Below are 18,247 nucleotides of genomic sequence, written 5' to 3'. Positions count from 1 at the left end.
CAGGGAGCTCTGATTTAATGCATGTTTACTGAGAGATATAACAGAACAAGTTTCTGGTTGATAGGTAGATGAGTAAGGAAAGGGGAGAAGGGGGAGGCATTAAAGGGGGAATTGCAACGAGTATGGTATGAACAGATTATGTAGATTCACTAGCATATCCCATTCCTACTGCACCCTCCCCCACATCCCGCGATCCCCATGAAACCATTAATTATGCTACTGAGTATGAGGCAGAAAGTGGAAAACCTATAGTGACCAGGTTTTGCATTCCTTATACTTGCCAGAAAATTCTTATGACAGTCTCATGGAATCTAGTGTCGTCTCTATATGACTTTTAAAACCAATTCTAGCAACCTTTAACATGCTACAATATGTGGCTAATACCGATAACCTTTAATGATTTTGTATCCTTCTAGACTAGGAAGATTATACAAAAGTTAAAATTCCTTAACCTGAGCTGCAACCACATATGGCTCACTGTTATGGGGCAGTAATACTTTCCATATATTTTGATAGATCCTACACCATTTAACCAGGACAAATAGAGGAAGTAAGCTAGAGTATTTTATAAGGACATGACAGAGAAATTTGGGAGGGGTGGAGGTGGTTTCGGCCCTTAGTCAATATTTGTAGGTGAGCTGATGCCCTAGTGCAAATAAATTGGGGCCTGGACAGTATCTTGGACAGAGGCTAGACTGGCAGGTAGATAAGAGTTGTGCCGTATGTGTCACTTCACACATACTTTAGTTACAGTTAACATAAACGGAAGAATCCGGCCGGTGAAAGATGAGACTTATTCCGTCCATGTTATCCAATAGTTATGAAAGTTCACACGGCTTCCCATATGTAACTTTACGTAAAGTATGCAACGTTCAATCAAAGGTTGACTACGTTGCACAAGTGAAAGCTATCTTCAAATTGTTAAAATGTTTACATTTCGTCGCTACGAACGCTACAGTACTGTATCTGGGTACATGCGAGGACGGATATTTTCTTTATTTGATTGAGTTTTCAAACTCCAAATATGATGCCATTAGAGAGAATGGTAAGTTTTTTTTCAAGCAGGTAATATGAATAACCTCAAAGGGGACTGAACGATTACCTGCTGTTAATCAGGTGCTATATCTTTCACTTGTTACGTTTACTACTAGTAACTGACACTAACTTTATCTAGGGCTAGGCTAGGCCTGACGTTAGGCATACAGTAAACCCAGTCTAGGCTAGAACTAAGTAAGAGACTACAGTAGGCCTCACGTTAGTCCAAGTAACGGTCATGCCATGTAATTCAGATTCCGAAAAGCATTTTAAAATAAGTTAGCCTACCTAACAAGAAACAAGAATAGCCTAAATTAACTGATCTTAGAGGAAATAATTGTGTGGCAACTCTGGCACAGTGGTCAAGGTTAATGAGCACAACATAAACGAATTTGATGCAGGATTGGTATTTATTTAAAAAATATTAAAAGTTTACAGAGATCTTCTTTTGTACTTGTAGCTTCATTGGTTCTGTGGTCGTGGTGCATCAGCATAAAGTTAGCACACTATAGGCCTTGGCTAGATTTATTGAAAGTAGTATAGTGCAAAGGATATTTCCTATGTGACAAAGATGTCTCTGTGTTCATGTGATATGCAACAGCATGACATGTTGTAAATGTATGCATCTGGCAACAGTCAAGTAAGTTAAATTTCATCGGGGAAATGCCTTTGTTTTTTGGAAATAATTTATCCATAGAAGAAAAATAATATTTCTACAAAATATTTGGATTTTGCTGAATTCCAACTACAAAGTGCATTAAGGCTAAGCAAAGATTCCAAATGTATCAAGTTGCAACTTGGATAAATCAACACAAATAAAGCTTCTGAAGATTTTAAGCCCAAATTTAACATCACAGACCACCAACTGCAAAAAAATTTCTGGAGTAAGAGAACGTTCCGCCAGTCAACATTGGTCGGAGCTTCAATCAAATGGTACAGTATGTCGAGTTAGGGATCAAATATGGAGACGAGGTTTTCATCTAACACCGTGGATTTTTTCTTCTTTAATATAACTATATCTGCCACTGGATTATATCTTTAGACACATGCTCTATAGCAAGATTATATCAAGGAAATGTACAAAGAATACTTTATTATATAACAACATTAAACTTCTCAAGTTTAAAACTTACTAAAGTTTATTTGACTTTGTTTGTTTGTCTGTAATCTTATATTTTGCAGAGTTAAAATGAGCAGTCAGCTTAAGGAACGAAGATCTCTGCCCTCCAATCTCGACGGTTCGGCGAATGGTCATGTCGGTAAAGTCAAGCCTGTCACTTCTCTAAAGGGGAAGAAAACAGCACATGTGACTCCTTTACAGTCAAGTTCACAGGTACCGTTCCAGACCACAAAGCTACAGACCAAATATAGCACATGGACACCAATATTGCACAAGCCAAGCAATGAACAGGTAAATTATACATTTTATACAGAATTCTGTGTTTTGATATACATGTTTTACAAATGTATGTATATTAGATCCCCCTGTGAGCAGGAACTCGCAAAGAAGCCTCATTGGCCTATCAAAGCTGCAAGCTGACCGAAGTCAGTCTCTTACATTCATATTTAACGTCCATGATTATGAATTGTTAATTGTCAACAACTCTGTAACTGGACGACATATATTAATCTGGGAGTGACTCGAACCGGGGACCTTATGATTGAAAGGCACCGGCGTTAACCACTGAGCTAACACTACAAATGTTTACTCATTGAACACAGCAGAGTCATAAGGCTGGGGCCCAAGGATTATGTGGGCGCAGAAAGTGAGCAGCCGTTCGTGGCCAGGATTATTTTAACTTACTATGGGTCCCATTTGAGTGAGGATAGTTTAATTAATCCAGTGTTAGCCAATTATTTGCCTCTTTATCACCAGAATAAATCGTACAAGAAGTCTGCCGATAATTGAGAAAGCAAAACAGAAACAAAGGAAACTGTTTGAAGCTTGCTGCACTTAATGATCTAGTATCTGTTATCCAATAGCAAAATCCTTTGCAATACGGCCAAATATCTACACAGATGCAATAAGGCTTTTGTGTAAAAATCTTATGAATTGTTTGAAAAGTTTTAAACAAACTGGTTTAGTTTTTGTGCCATAAACATTCATTTAGTTATTGAACGTACATGTTTTAAAGTGCTTCCATTTTACACATTTTTATTTCTGCAGCTGTACGTTGAAAGGAGAGATTTAATAGGACATTGGGTGAGTAATGCATATCATGTACCTGTTATTGTATGATATATACAGCTGTATGTCTTTCACTGAAAGTATAGCATACTTTGATTAGTTAGATAAATTAGTAATTAATATTAACTACTATATTAAACCCATAGGAGCAAAGTGAAGATATTTCATATTCAAATCGTATCATTCCTTGGGGTAGGATAAGAGGATTTAATTTTCCAGTGCAGTCATGCAATATATTCAAATATTCAAAACTGAACTTTGAATTTGTCAGTGACAGGAAAAAAAACACTGGTGGGTCTCCCCCTTCCATGGCAGACTCCTCCTTACTTGAAGTGGATGATGCAATCTAGATGGAGATGAACAATTTACTGTAGCTTCTCTTCATATTTAAAGGAATTGAAGACTCACCCCAAACCGTGTGCCGCCGTCTGCAAAAGTTAATTTTTCGTTGCTTGCAAGAGAATTTTTGTTCTTGTCGCTACAAAATGCAGACAGTAATGAAATGTGATACCTTGTTACCTTTTATCTAGACCTGAGATGTCCATCGCTGCTATGTATACTGTGTTGTGGGTATTCACTGTAGCTGCATGTATTGACTGTACACTAGTGTCTAATTACTGACGGTAGCAAGCTGTGTGTGTATTTTCTGGGATCGATGGTGGTATCTAACACTTCTGTTACACCTCATTTGAAACTAGGTCAGATTACCGGCATCAGACGTTTCTTTGTGCGCGAGTCTTCACTCCCTTTAAGCCACTGTAGAAATAGTTCTGCCTTGCAGCATTTCTATTACAAGATGGACACATGTACCTGGGCTGCTACGATGAACCTTTTTGACTTAAATAATGTCTTGTTTCTAACTTTCTATTTCTAAACAGTTTGACCTCTGGACGGACATCCAAAGGAAACGTTTCCTACGTTACATCCTCGGTCACTGCAAACGGAATCAGATCAACTTCTTGCACAAGTTCTTCAACGACAACGTTCCGGTGACTCACGCTGACTTCACAAATTACTTGCCTCGCTTCTTGAGTCTATATATCTTTTCATTTCTGGACCCTAGAAGTCTTAGCAGGGGTGGCATGGTATGCTGGCACTGGAAGTATCTAGCAGAACAGGTAAAATGACCATCCATCCCCCCCCCCACCCATCTCTCCACTCACTCCTACTCTTCACCCTATCCCCTCCCTTTATGATCCAACAATATTTCTACCCAATCAATAAATTTTGGCCAGAACTTTTGTAAGATCTATTTTACACATTTCATTTTGTCCAATTTTTTCTGCTTGTTAGTGTTTTGCTTGTTGCATGTTTTGTTTATTCTTTTGATTTTATTAGGACACCCTATGGATGCCCAAATGTATACGTCAGGGATGGTTTCTACCGTACACCCCCAAACCAAACGAGTACGGATCTTGGAAGTTACACTACATCAAATGTTTGCAGTCACTAGATGTTGCCCACCCTACTGACAAGGTAGGGTCCTATTTTAACGGGTGTCTTTTTTAGTTCGACAGGAGTTGAGTCATTTCACCTGGCTGAAGGTGCTTGCAATTCATTGATAGCAGCACTGATCTTTGCTGATTTATTTACTTGAGTTTAGTTAAGATTCCAAGGCATTTATCGGTTATTTCCGTGATTGAAATCCTTTTGTGCATCATCAAGGCAAATTTTTATGGCCCCCTGGTCGTCCGAGATGACCAAATCTTTATTTGGACGACCAACATCAGCTTTGGAGGTTGTCTTAGGGATGACTAGTTGTTAACATCAAATTTCAGGTTGGAATTTACAAAATGTCCTCAAATAGGTAAAATGATAAATTGGTATCACCCTCCATCACTTTGATACTGAAATAAACAAAACCAGTGGTAGGTCCATGATCCACCCAAAGGAGAAGTTACTTCTTAACCCAAAGCTGGTGTTATTTTCACCAAACTTACACATTGCTCCTACAGTGTCCATATTGATCATTCTTTGTTTTGTTTTGTACATTCTTTCAAACGACCAACTTGCTGTTCGGACAACCAAATGGCAAGACCCAAAAAATAAAAAAAGTTACACTGCCGAGTCTGTTCATATGTACAATGTGTGGAAAGTATCTGTCCCATGCTGTTGAAGAGTGCATCTCCCACCCCGTTTATGCTGCATCGAATAAATGATTTACCTTTAAGTAGCGTAATTAAATGCATATATGGCAGTGGACTAGTATACAATTTACAATAGTACAAATAACAAAGAACGTACGAATACTTATTATAATTCCGTGTGATATGTATCGATTTCTCCATAAACAGACAGAACGATATGGACGTCAAAGTGATGGCAGCAGATACATGACAGAGGAAGAGAAAGCCCGGAGGAGAAGAGCGCTGGAACAAAGGAACTCGGACAAACAGGCAACCAGTGAGTGTTAAAAAATTATTCTATTTCTCATCTTTGGGAGGGTATTTATGTTTATAATTCTCTTCATGAACTACGACTGAACAGAAGCTTCATTGTTTAGTTTGCTGTATTACAGCTCTGCCACAACCGGTGCTTCAAATGATTTTCGAAATCTGAACGTTACTTCTCAAAATAAATATTGAGTTACCGTGGCTACTCAAATTGGTCGAGATAACCCCCCCCCCCCCCCTCAATTGATGAAGGTTATGGGTCCATTAAAGAAGATTAAACTGACATTGATGACTGAACAGTAAGAGAATGTGATGAAAAGGTGACATTTATAACAGGAAATGAATTGAAAAGGCTTGTCGTGAATTAAGTTTACATCTGGAACTCTCTGCTTTTCTTTTACCAAGTGATTTGGAGGGAGCGACCACCATGGCTTGATCCTGATCCTAAGCCAGCCGATCTCGTTCAGGGCCACAACTCTCTAATCGCATCGGCTAACCCAAAGGTTGATCCAACGAGAATCAGGGGACATCTTAGATCATTTACCGAACCGTCGGAAAGAAGCTTTGAATATGGACTCAAGTCCACCGGAAGGAAGTCTCATCACAGATCCACCACGGTAATATGACTGAAAATTAATTGTTTTCATCAATCAGTTAATAAGTACTGTTACAATATGCTTCCAACTGCCTTTTCATTATAGTCTCTTTAGTCTGTCACTGAACTTAACCTTTCATTGGAGTGTTACGGCCGTTGCAGTAACATCGTGTTGTTCACATCTAGTCATAACAAGAAACACAGTAAAATACTTTTACTTATACATTATACAGTTTTTCTTATTTTTACTCAAGTTGTATAAATTGCCTATTTTCTAGTGTTCTGTGTTTCCATACTTTTATGAATATTTTCTGTACAACTTGAAATATGAGAAAAATCAAATTAAGTTTGAACATGATTTTGAACTGAATTTATTATCACTAATCAATATCTGGTCATAATTTCGGATGGTCAAAATAGCCTGGAAAGTATTTGGCAAACTCTCAGTGAATTTTTCAACTCCCTGATATTTGGAGGTAATTATTAACAACTTTTTATGTCTTTGTGAATTCTTATTCAAGGAAGGTGAGCATAGCCTTGAAGATAATCACAAAAAGCTCTCAGATGCTATGGAGGAAGAAGGATTCCTAGTAAGAAGTAACACCATGGACCAGAAATGGCTGCCTCCCCAACGAAATAGATCCATCTATAGAAGGTATCGTAGAATGGAATTATGGGAAAAATAATTGATCTAAACAATTCAAGCTTTGTTTTCCTACTATAGTTGCATAAATTTTAAAACACAATTTTCAGTTTATATAGATAGTTGTCTTTAAAGTTAACATTAAGTTGAAATTTAAGAAAGAATTTTTTTTTTAATAATATTGTAAATGTAAAAAAAAAATGAAAAAGGGTTACACAACTACAGTTATGAAAATCAAAAAGAAAACAAACTTACACCGGAGTAAATCCACCTAAATTTAGTATCTGATTTGAGAGTAATAAATATGCGGATACTAATGAAAAAAAACAAGAAGAGGGGAATTGAATGCACTTATTCAACTCTTTGTTTCTGTCGTCATTAAATGTATGCTTTTTTTCTTTTTATTTTAATCTTCAATTTTCCTCTGTTTTTCAGGAAAGATCTCTCAGGGGGTGGAGGTGACTACACCCTAGGTGTCTCCTCTGCCTTTGAACAGTCCCGACCTCAGTCACGTGGAGGAGGGTCTACCCCTGGAGATAACAGATTAGTCATCCTTGCATCTAATGTTCCTGCCTACGAAGTAAGTGCTCCTACAATTACTGTTACCAAGGGACAAAATTAATACAGAAACTCCTTTATTTATTTTTAATGATCGATATTTCATTTTAGGGAACGATGAAGAGCTGTGTCAAAAGCCACCACTTTGTTTCTTTTGTTTTCTGATATCCTAGCATAAAATAGCACCATGAAGAGGGGTGGGGGTGTAGGGAGGCCTGTGGGTGGTGAAAGTAGCAAGAAACTATTTGCAATCGTTCTCTGATGCAAGTTATCTCCAGAGACAACATTTAGAGGAGAAATATCCCCTGCAGCATTCTCATTGGTTAACAAGAAACCCTGCATCTATAAACAGCATATTAATTTAACAGCTGAAATATTCATTATCATTAATAATGCTAAATGAAAAGAGTTAAGAAATTGTTTGGCGTGAACATGATTCAAACCAGTGACCTCGGACCAAGGGTCATATATGCCCTCTTCAGCATCCCTTATGGTAAGTTTCTATGGGCTCTGTTGGACCGGGGCTTGTGGGTGCATCAGTTGTGGATGCTATGGATTCTGTAGCCATTTTGTCGTAACCAAAAATCACTTCTCTTGCTACTGAGCAGCTGGAATTAATTGGATACACACCAGGCATGGATCACCACATGTACATATTCTACACTTCGGTCAGAGGTCCTGACTGTCCACTGGTCTCAGTGGATGACGAAGCAAACAGTTTGCTGCACTCTTTGCCGGCAACAAGAAGACATGTCTGAAAACCTCACGTCGAGGAAGATGAGGTGGTCTGTTTCTGTGTTTGCGATGTTTTCAATGCGAGCTTTTTTTATTTTTTCCAGATTCTTTATGCATCGGTTAAACCTGGCATCCTATGCCTGTGTTATGACTACGAGAGTACGACTGTGGAATCCCTACAGGAACAGTTAGAGAGTGCAATGATTGGAATTCAGGCAAAGTAAGGTTTATGATAGAATAAAAATGACAAATAATAACTCCAGCTCCTGTATCTTATATGCAGAGTAGGCTAGGCTAGTCACATCCTGCTGTGAAAGTGCATAGAAATTTTTTGCCTAACTAGTGTTATGTATTTTGATAAAGGAAAAATGAGAAAGTCTATCTCAAGAATTAAGATATCTTGATGTCAATGCAACCAAACTGGTTCTGTTAGCCAGTTTGGCACAAATTTTCAAATGCTGTGGTAATACTCTTTAGGGTATGTTGCAGTATGAACAGTTCCTAACCTTTTATCTCATGGAAACATGATATTCATACTGTTCATACTGAGAGTACTTACGTGCCTCGAAGGATGATGTGAGACTTGAAGTCGTCTTGGTCTAAAATGTACTGTTATGTTCGTTTTGAAGTTTTTCCGATGGCTAGAAAATTATACATTGCACAAATTACGAGCTGCTTAAGTAGTGTAAGAGTGTTGTTTTCACTTGTGCAAATATATTAGAAAAAGAAAAACAATTCTTGCTTATTATTGCTTCCATTTTGATGTTTTTCAACTCAAAAGTTTCCTCCGGACATCAGAAAAACCTCTTTTGCAATTCTGTGAAATGAAATTTTGTTTACACTTTCCTTTTCTATTTTGTGTCTTCAAGGTCTATTGCAATAATTACCAGAGGCTTAGATGAAATTCATCTCGTCAAAAATGTCGTCTTGTCCAACGATAGTCTGGAGAAACCTGAGTTAAAGCATTTCTTTGAGGTCATATCGACAATGATGGTTTCGAGGAAGGAAGGCCCTCATCTGGAAATATTTGCTCCTCTTGCTGCAACAGGTAAAGACATGAGGAGGGAGGGTCTTGTTGTAAGACTTGCTTAAAGTCTTTTGCAACAGACCAAGTAGTACAGAAAGAAATTTGTTTCATATGTTGAAGATGATAATTGTTGATAGGAGATGCTTAAAGCTTTTTCAAGTGACTTGACACTTTATTTCTCAAATTTTATGCAGTGTCTTCAACAGTTTTTAGACAATTGAAAAAAATTGCAAATTGATTTTCATTTACTACAACTTTTGGGCAAGTAACTCAAGTCTTTGTCTGAGAATAACAGTTAGTGTCTCACAAAAAACTTGTGATTGGTTAAAATTCTGAGGAGGAATAAAATAGTAAATTTAGAAAATAAGAGTTGTATACCACTCTTGATCCAAGTAAACATATCTCAATCATTCTATTAATTTATGTGATCATGTAAGACGCTTGCAAAAATTTAAAGATGTTTATTGTTTTCCTTCACAAAATAGCATGAAGATAAATTTTTTTAAGGTAACTTGTCAGGGTGAAGCATAATAACAAATATTCTTATATTTATACAAATAAAACTGAATTTCTAATTAAGTCCCTTTTTTAATTGATACATCCATGTTGTTCAGTTTATAATATTGATCACTTTCTTCAAAGAGCTGTCGGCAATTTCCAGATATAAATAATATTCAAAATTAAGATTATTTTGCATTAATGATCTTCTTCGAGACATTTCATAATTAGGCTACTCCACTCTTTGTATATTTGCACTCTCTACATTTCACAATGCACAAAGAAGGTTGATGATTTAATATTTATAAATATTTGCAGTATATGTTTTGTTTGAAATATTGGTGTCTTTCTTTACAAAAGAAAACGTATTTTAATTATATAGAAAATGTTTCATAACTGATGGATAGCATATCAGGGACACCAAAATAGCAAAAACCAATTGGATTGAGTCTCCCAGTTTTTTATAAAAATGACATATCATATGCTTTCTACAATCAAATTGTTAAACTTTTTTCTTTGGAAATTTGGCATTGTTTTTTTTCTTTCATGTGTGGGTTAACATTTACATATCACAAAAGAAAAAAAAGGTTTTATTTTTACAGAACAAAAAAAAGGCCTCAAAGATATATGATGACAAAATGTATAACCACAGGAAGCTTAACATTGCAGAGTTGTATAATATGAAGTATGGACAAATATGAGATGCTACTTATGCAATGGTTAAGTTTAAGTGGCTGAACTTATTCCTGCTCTGAAATTGAGGCAATTTCCATTTATTAATTTAAAGAGCTTGAGGCACTGTCATTGCAATTTGCATTATTTAAAGTTATTTAATATCCGGGAATGGATGGGGGTGGAAGGGAATCAAATTGGTCATTTTCCCACGTTGATTGGATTACCTTCCATAAAAGTTCTTTTAAAGAATTGCCAGAAGATAATTTAAAAGTATAAAAAAACCAAAGTGCTCTCACATTTGTGGCTTTCAGTTGTTTAAAGCAGCTCAGCATGTACTACCACCAAAAAAAAAAGAAGAAAACAGGGAAAAAATGGGGGGAAATATAGAAGGAAGTTTTAAGAAGTATTTTTGCTGGAACAGGATTTTATCCAATGATGTCTCGGTTACAAATTTCACAAAAAATTCCCATTCAGAGTTTTGTTTTTCATTTACTTATGTAGGGACTTATGTAGTGAACTTGTGAAAGTGAACAAAGTCATGTCTTTTTTATCTCTCTTTTCCTTTCAAAATCTGCAGAACGTGGTACAGCGTTGGAGACGTCGTTGGCAAGACTTACTGGGATGACGGTGTCATCTCCTGATGTGATCGGAAATGATCCGTTTATGCATGGTAAATCTCGGGAAATTCAACAGTTCGTAGGATAAACAGAGATAAACCACCACTACCTCGAGTTACATTTTGTGATGAATTTACCACAATTTTGTGCTAGTATTGTCCATTTTGAAAGGAAGGTACATGGAAACAAATAGAAACATATACTTAACTCCCCCAAAATCACATGATATATTAATAATGTTAGTCATAAACTCCAAAGGTTAACATATCTTGGTTTAACTTTCGAAAGGAATATATTTTCCTATTTTTTTTGTAGTCTGCAGCGGTGTCTGGTCATCAAACCCGGAGAAAGACGTTCTTCCTCCTCTACTTTACTTTGATGAGAAGAAACTGAGACTTTGGCAAGCAGAGGCGTTGCGATCTTTAGAGTCTATTAGAGTCTGTCGGGAAAACATGGAGAGGTTTTACAAGGACAAAATGAATTCGAGATTGACTAGGGTAACAGGTAGTTTATCCTTTATTTTAAATAATTTATTTTTATTTTTTGTGGAAGAATATTAAGAAATTAGAAAAAATGTTACCGTAGTCTGGTGACATTATCGTGATCAAAACGTGATCCATTTTCCAAAATATGAAATGCACCTACTTGCATAAATGACCATAAATATATGGTTGACATTACCTGTTACCATAGCGATACTTAAATTAATGAAAATAAATAACTAATGGAATAAGATCAAATCGAGTCAAGTCAAATGTAATAATTGAGATCAACATGATGAAACAAATTTAGTCCATTCAGTTGATGACTTTTTTTCCATTTGTTTAACTGCTTCTTTCTTTTTTGGCTCTTTTCCAGGTGAAGCTGTCCTTGAATCCCTACAGGACCAGAAGGACCAGGACATATCAGACAGATTGATACCTGCTTTGAAGAAGGCTGTTGAGGCTTTGAATGAGGAAGAAAAAGAGGTAGGAAGTATAATTGAATCTCTGATTGCTTAGCAACAACGAATAGTCTGTAGTCTCAGTATGGTTGCCAAGCAACAGCTGCAGAAGTAAATTATAACTCTTTCTGTTTGTTGACATTTCTTTGTTGCTACAGAACCCTTACAATTTTTCACAAATAGTCTGCTATCAGAAAGGGTTGCTTAGCAACTATTTATGACAAAATGTCAATATTCCATTCATTTTCTCAGTAAATAGGCCACAGTTGGAGTTGGTTGCTATGCTATGCTATGATATTATTTGAACTTCAAATGTGTATTATTTGGTTGGTAGTTATTGGAGTTCTCTACAGATAATCTGTAGGTTAAATACTTTGTTTAGCTAACTGTTTAGACCAAATATTCCCAATGTTTGCATGATTCATTAGGCCATTTTGTCATTGCAGACCACATTAACAGTATTACTCACTAGGTATTATCAATCAACTTTGTTTTTCTATTGCCCCATTATCTCTACTTGTTGTAATTTTAAAACTGATGATTTTATGTACATGTACAATAAAGAAAAAAATAAGAGAAGACAAACTGAATTGAATGGAATAAAACTTACTAGTTTTAGTGAAACATTCATTCACAAATGTCAAAGGAGACAGTTTAGAAATTCGTCCGAATTGTTTTGTTATCTTCTTTGCCAGACTGTGGAACCTGTGCAGTTTGTTACAGAGTATCTTGCCAGTATGACTGGGACGGGAATGATGACAGCTAAGGGTGTCGGTGAAGGAAGTAACACCAAACCTCTCTCCATGTCCGAGCTTGGAGGTCCCTCTTCATCCAACCTTTGGCAGAAAGCTGAAGAACCAGAGGTACAGAACTCTAATCATTTTCAAAGGGTTACAGTTATACATTTACAGATATATAAGGTACATTTTCTGAGATAATTAAATGTGACTGTGTTTGGTGCAAACCATCTTTAAAGACATCTTTGAGAGCGTGGTGGCCAATTGGCTAAGGCGTCGGACTTGTGATCCAAGGATTGTTGGTTCTATTCATGCCTAGTTCATTACGTTGTGTCCTTGGGCAAGATGCTTTATCTCACTTGCCTCCCTCCACCCAGGGGTTTAATGGGTACCTGTGAGGTAACTTGTCATTGGGCGCAGTATATAACTGCTGCCGACTGGAGGGATTGTCTCTGGGACAGGTTATCATTGACCAGGGGTAATATAACCTCTGTAAAGCGCTTTGAGACCTATCGCTGGTGTAAAGCACTATATAAAAGTCAAATATTATTATTATTATTAAAATATTAAACAGATTGAGGATGGAATTAATCTACTTGTCATTTTGTGTTATTGATTACTTGATTTTTTTTTGCATAATTGGCTTATTAATGTTTGATTCTGTAGGCAAGTACAACAGGGTTCTCAGTAGGTGCCCACAGGCAACAATGCGGCCTGCAAATTTTTTCAATCGTACCCATCTTGCACTAATCGGGTGTGTGGGCTCTTAAAGCTTTAGGCTTGAACACCCACCCTACCAACCTGGTCTAATGGATTAAATGTAACCTTAACTGTCCTTTAATATTTGTTCGATTTATGGCTTTCAAAGTCAATATTGCAGAATGTGACATCATAGGACTATATCAACTGTCATGCTTCAATTTTTAAGCGACTATTTAATCTAAAAATGTTAATACATTACACGCAGTGCTGAATAAGAACCAAAAAGACCTATAGGATAAATGTTGGAAATCCAGGTGTTTCAGTCCAAGAAAAGTGTTCTTTCTGTAGAGGCAGATGTGTTAAGTTGAAAAGTAATGAAAAGAAGACAATTGTTAGTGAAACAGAAGGACCATTGGGATTAAAAATGAAAAATACATTAAAACAAAACCAAAAAGACAAGAATTATGAGTGTTTCTGATAGATGTGCTTTCAATTCCCTGCAATATTTATTGATCATTAAATCAAGAAATGCATATTTTTGGTGGTCTTCACGTTTTTGAAGTATTTAATTATTTATTCCTTTATCTTTCTTTACCATGATCTTCTCATCTCACTTGGTGACTCTTCTTCATAGGAAACAAATATTTCTGAAACAAAGAGTATTGCAGAAGAAATTGAGGATGAAAGCCTTGTGGACGACCTAGATCTAGCATCAGACTATGGTCAATCCGAGAAGATGATGAAATTCTCCTTGACGGAGCAATCAAAGCTGGATGACACAGGGTCAAGGAAGACGCAGAATCTTGGGAGGCCGAAATGGACAAAATCAGACACAGAGAGCAATGAAAAGGTAAATATTTTTACCTTTACTTTTCGTTTCTCTTAAGCCCGGCGACACACTGCATGACTGAACAGGCATTTTGCCAATTTTGCATAACTCTTTATACATTTTCCACTGCCATTTTCTTTCCATTTGTTTCTCATGAACTTAATTTCAGACACGGATCTGATAAAGCTTTATTCCTTACATTGTCGGTAGCTTGGAAAGAAACTATTGTTTAACTCTGACTCAATGAATGAATGTTTTTTTCTCTCTTCTCCTGTTTTTTGGGTTCATAGAATCAAGAGCTCCTACAACCAATGGATCGTAGAGCAAGTTTCAAGCAGATTGTGTCCTCTGAGAGAGATTTCGTAGAAGTCCTGGACATCATCAACCATGTCTTTAGGGAGAAGCTCAAATCTGCTCTGCATTCAAATAAAGCCATAACCAGCCTGCCAAATATTGATCTCATGTTCGCTGATGCAAATGTTCTGAGAAGTATTCACAGGTAAGAATAAGGAACGTATAAAACACCATTGCTTCCACAGGGTACCCCGACTCAGCCAAACTGGAGTAACTTAACCAGGGAAGGTTAGTAAAGATAAATAAAAGGTAACATAATTTAACATTTTTACTTTACTTTATCGATCACCTTAGATCGTTTTTGGATGAACTGGAAACCAGGCTGGCCGAATGGAATTCTCAGCAGTGCGTCGGAGATTGTTTCATCAAACTGCAGAGTAAACTGAAGGCCTACACAAACTTCCACAATAACTACCCCATCATATTAGCTACTATAGATAAGGTAGGGAAAAGTCTGAAATTCTCAATTCAATATTTTTAACCCGGATGAAACGATACAGATGACAAATGACAAAATTTCCTGTGACAGTTTTCCGCGAGAGACGACAGTCAGTTGAGGCAAAATCTGATTAATCAGGATTGTCCCTATTGTGCAATGAAAATATATTGTCCTGCAAGCAATTTAAAACTGTCCCAATTTTTCTAAAGGTCTTTGTAGCATTTAAAATACCTCTTTTTTCACAATATGTAGCACCCATCTACTCACTATATGTAACCGTTTTGTGATGTTGATGTTTTGCTTTTCTGGTAAAAATGAAAACGTTTATATGAAAAATAAAGAAAAATATAACACTGATCTAAAGTGTATAAATCTGTAAATGTGCCACCACTTTGTGGCCGGTTTTATAATCTTTAAATTAAATTCTTTCTCCAGGACCCAGTGTCCCACTTTTCAACCAAAGAAATATGGTAGTACCACTCTAAAACTCGACTGTCCCTCTCATATCTTGCTTCAAAGCACTCGTATTGACAGCATGAACAGCTCCAATCTTTTAATATTCATACTGCTTAAACTGTTAGTACAAGTGCTTTGGAGCATGACATGGAAAGTACAGTATATAAAAACTTGTCCCAACTCTCTGGGGGTAAATGTTGAAACCTATATAAATATGTATTGGGTACAATGAAATATGTTGTCACAGCTTGTCAAGAAACATACATCATATTGATCAAATATCCTTAAACAATATGGGTTAATTATGGACTGAAACAGACACGGTTCTGTCACAAATAGGGAGATAAATCTTAATCCTTGTTTAAATACTTTCATAGCTGATCCAATTTGCATTTAAGAACTGGAACAAAAGTTGATTCAGCTGGTAAACTGATAATCAAAATTGCATAAATATGTTTTAGCCATCTTTATCATGAACATCTTGGTATGAAGTTACTACTACAAAACATTCTTTCCCCAACAAAATCGCTCTTCCCTCCAAAAAAGCATGTTACGAAGTAATATATTTATTTTTTTGTCACCCAGTGTCGAGAGCAAGAGCCTTCGTTCCGGTCATTTCTGAAGAGACACAACCAGACCTCCGAGACCAGAATGTTTACCCTCCAAGAACTGTTTCTGGCGATTTCTGTACGGATCAAAGATTATGCGAGATTGTTAATCCACCAAGAACATTGCACCCCCGTCGACCATGCGGACAGGGACGACCTAGCTGCTGCCATTGTCACATTCCAAGATCTCCAGGAGAGGTTTGATCAGGTAAAATTAGGAAACCTTCACCACCCCCCCTCCCCCCCTCCCCATCCTTTTCTTCAAGTAGCCATATTTTGGCCAATCATTTTGTCAACAAACCCAACTTTTGAAGTCTTCATTTATTCTAAGTGTAGTATGGATATCAGATTAAGTTCTTTATTTTGTATTTCCACAGGCCCCATAATGAAGGCACCATGGGTCTGACCACCCCCCCCCCCCTGCTTCCCTCATTAGGCCTAAACATCATGTATTTCAAATATGGAAACACCATTTTTTTTTTATTTAGAACCAATCAAGAGGAGAAACAGAGAGAAGTCTAAGAATACTGCAGAAGAAAATTCTTGGTTGTCCAACTCTGTTCGAGGCTAATCGTCATTTAATCCGAGAAGAACATGTTGCTCAGTTAAGGCAGAATCCCATTGATGTGGAGAGTGGGTAAGTAACATGTCCTTGTGTATAAAGGTATGCATGAGAAAGGAATGGATAATAGTACGTGGCATATCCCACTTCTGACACCATAGCAAATTGCAACCGACTCAACTCGACCCCACACTGCAAACTACACAAGAACCGTGAAAGAACTTGTCATTCTTGTATGGACAGCAAATTGATTTTTTGGATCGATAAACAGTATTTTGAAATATTATATTTCTCTCCACAAATGAAAAGTGTAAATACACATGAGAGAAAGAAATCCATCCATTGTGTTCATCTTGGCCTTTTCATTTTGATTGCAGTCCATTCCAGCACATTCAGAACCTTTGTCTGTTCCTCTTTAACGATGCATTGATGGTTACAACAGAGGCTAAGAAACACATTCCCTACACCAGACAGGTTTCCACGGTGATGAAGTTCCAGGCAGCTGTCAGTCTCACTAAGTTACACGTTGAGGACGTACCGGATTCAAGATGTAAGTCGTCTGATAATTTTATTGTTTTGAGAAATTAGTAAGTATGATGATGCATTTTGGTCAAAAATTTGTCACAAGTTTGATCGTTGTTTACTGGACTGGTTAAGAAGATACAGGTTTTCTGGTAAGTCCATTTTAGCTAGGTGGCTGGAAGGACGGACGGACGGATGGATATGTGCACTCTCGTCAAAGATACGAAGGTCCGGGGTTCTGAGTGAACCTTCACCATTTATCTGTAAAAAAGTTGATTGGATTATCATTAGAATCCAAAGGTATGCAGACCATACCAAAATTATTCCACAGCACTCATATTGTGGACAAGAATGATCTGTATTTGATCTGTATTTGAACTGTATTTGGATAGCTGTGGTATTTCTTGAGAATAAACTGTAAAATACTAAGGAATCGTGTCTGATTTTGCCTCTCAGATTCTTCCAACGTGTTCATGTTGAAGACGCCCAAGAGAGAGTGGTTCTGCGCGGTGCGGACGTACAGCGCCAAGTTAAGCTGGATCACAATCTTAGAAGAGACGATCCACGCTGCCGTGGAAGTGGATTAGATAAGAGTCACCCTAAACATTCATGCCAAAGTCAGTCAGTAATAAACGTAATAAGGGTATTATCCGAAAGGGAAAGGCCTTTCCATGCGTCCAAAGAATGCATTTCCCTTGCAGACATATCCTTCACAAAAAGAACATTTCCCATGGATTACTCGCGAGCCAGTATGTATAATTGGGTGGCAGGCTAGAAAAGGTCCTGAATCTGTTATGCTGTTTAGCGTCCCTTCCTCACTGGGCCCAACGAGAATGGAAGAATAGCCTTTGTTGATTATGATTTAAAAGAATAATGCAGCGGTAATTTTTTTTTATCGAATAGGTATAAGGGTCATTATCTGAAGATCTTGATGCAGTTTGCATTCAGTTTCCAACTCTCACAGCTTCTGTACCAGTGGGTGAATGGGTGGGGGGGGGGGAATGGGTGGGTGGAGAAGAGATTAAGAGGGGGATATGGAGACAATAGAGGCTAAAATAAAATATGAGCGCCAAAGGGATTGACCATTTGTGCCTTACACTCTTGTTTTTTCCTTTTGTTCTTTGATGATTT

At 37.1% G+C, this 18,247-nt stretch overlaps 1 protein-coding gene across 2 annotated transcripts; it reads left to right on the top strand.

The window, feature by feature from the left end:
• The first annotated feature begins 916 nt into the window (after nt 1-916).
• Nucleotides 917-18,108, top strand: LOC139963287 (epithelial cell-transforming sequence 2 oncogene-like). 2 transcript variants are annotated; one of them, XM_071963958.1, is made up of 22 exons: nt 917-1,045; nt 2,218-2,446; nt 3,203-3,238; nt 4,102-4,341; nt 4,562-4,699; nt 5,518-5,626; nt 6,022-6,233; nt 6,733-6,866; nt 7,290-7,434; nt 8,252-8,367; nt 9,017-9,195; nt 10,925-11,017; nt 11,280-11,468; nt 11,823-11,932; nt 12,603-12,770; nt 13,981-14,196; nt 14,466-14,674; nt 14,824-14,971; nt 16,010-16,240; nt 16,521-16,669; nt 16,972-17,144; nt 17,573-18,108. In XM_071963958.1, the coding sequence occupies exons 2-22, from the start codon at nt 2,225-2,227 to the stop codon at nt 17,701-17,703; spliced, it is 3,348 nt and encodes a 1,115-aa protein (XP_071820059.1). In that variant the 5' UTR covers nt 917-1,045; nt 2,218-2,224; the 3' UTR covers nt 17,704-18,108. The 2 variants fall into 2 exon arrangements, with proteins under 2 accessions (XP_071820059.1, XP_071820060.1); XM_071963959.1 differs by having other exon boundaries at nt 1,030-1,116.
• Nucleotides 18,109-18,247: the final 139 nt, after the last annotated feature.

Source organism: Apostichopus japonicus, chromosome 21 (assembly GCF_037975245.1).
Source record: "Apostichopus japonicus isolate 1M-3 chromosome 21, ASM3797524v1, whole genome shotgun sequence".
Classification (NCBI taxonomy): domain Eukaryota; kingdom Metazoa; phylum Echinodermata; class Holothuroidea; order Aspidochirotida; family Stichopodidae; genus Apostichopus; species Apostichopus japonicus.
The sequence above is the reverse complement of the archived record's forward strand: the minus strand, read 5'-3'. Positions and strand labels throughout refer to the sequence as shown.

Coding starts and splice junctions, on each gene's coding strand:
- LOC139963287 (XM_071963958.1), top strand. CDS start 2,225: ATGAGCAGTCAGCTTAAGGAACGAAGATCTCTGCCCTCCAATCTCGAC. Junction 9,196..10,924: donor TGCTCCTCTTGCTGCAACAG/GTAAAGACATGA, acceptor CAAAATCTGCAG/AACGTGGTACAGCGTTGGAG. Junction 16,670..16,971: donor CCCATTGATGTGGAGAGTGG/GTAAGTAACATG, acceptor TTTTGATTGCAG/TCCATTCCAGCACATTCAGA.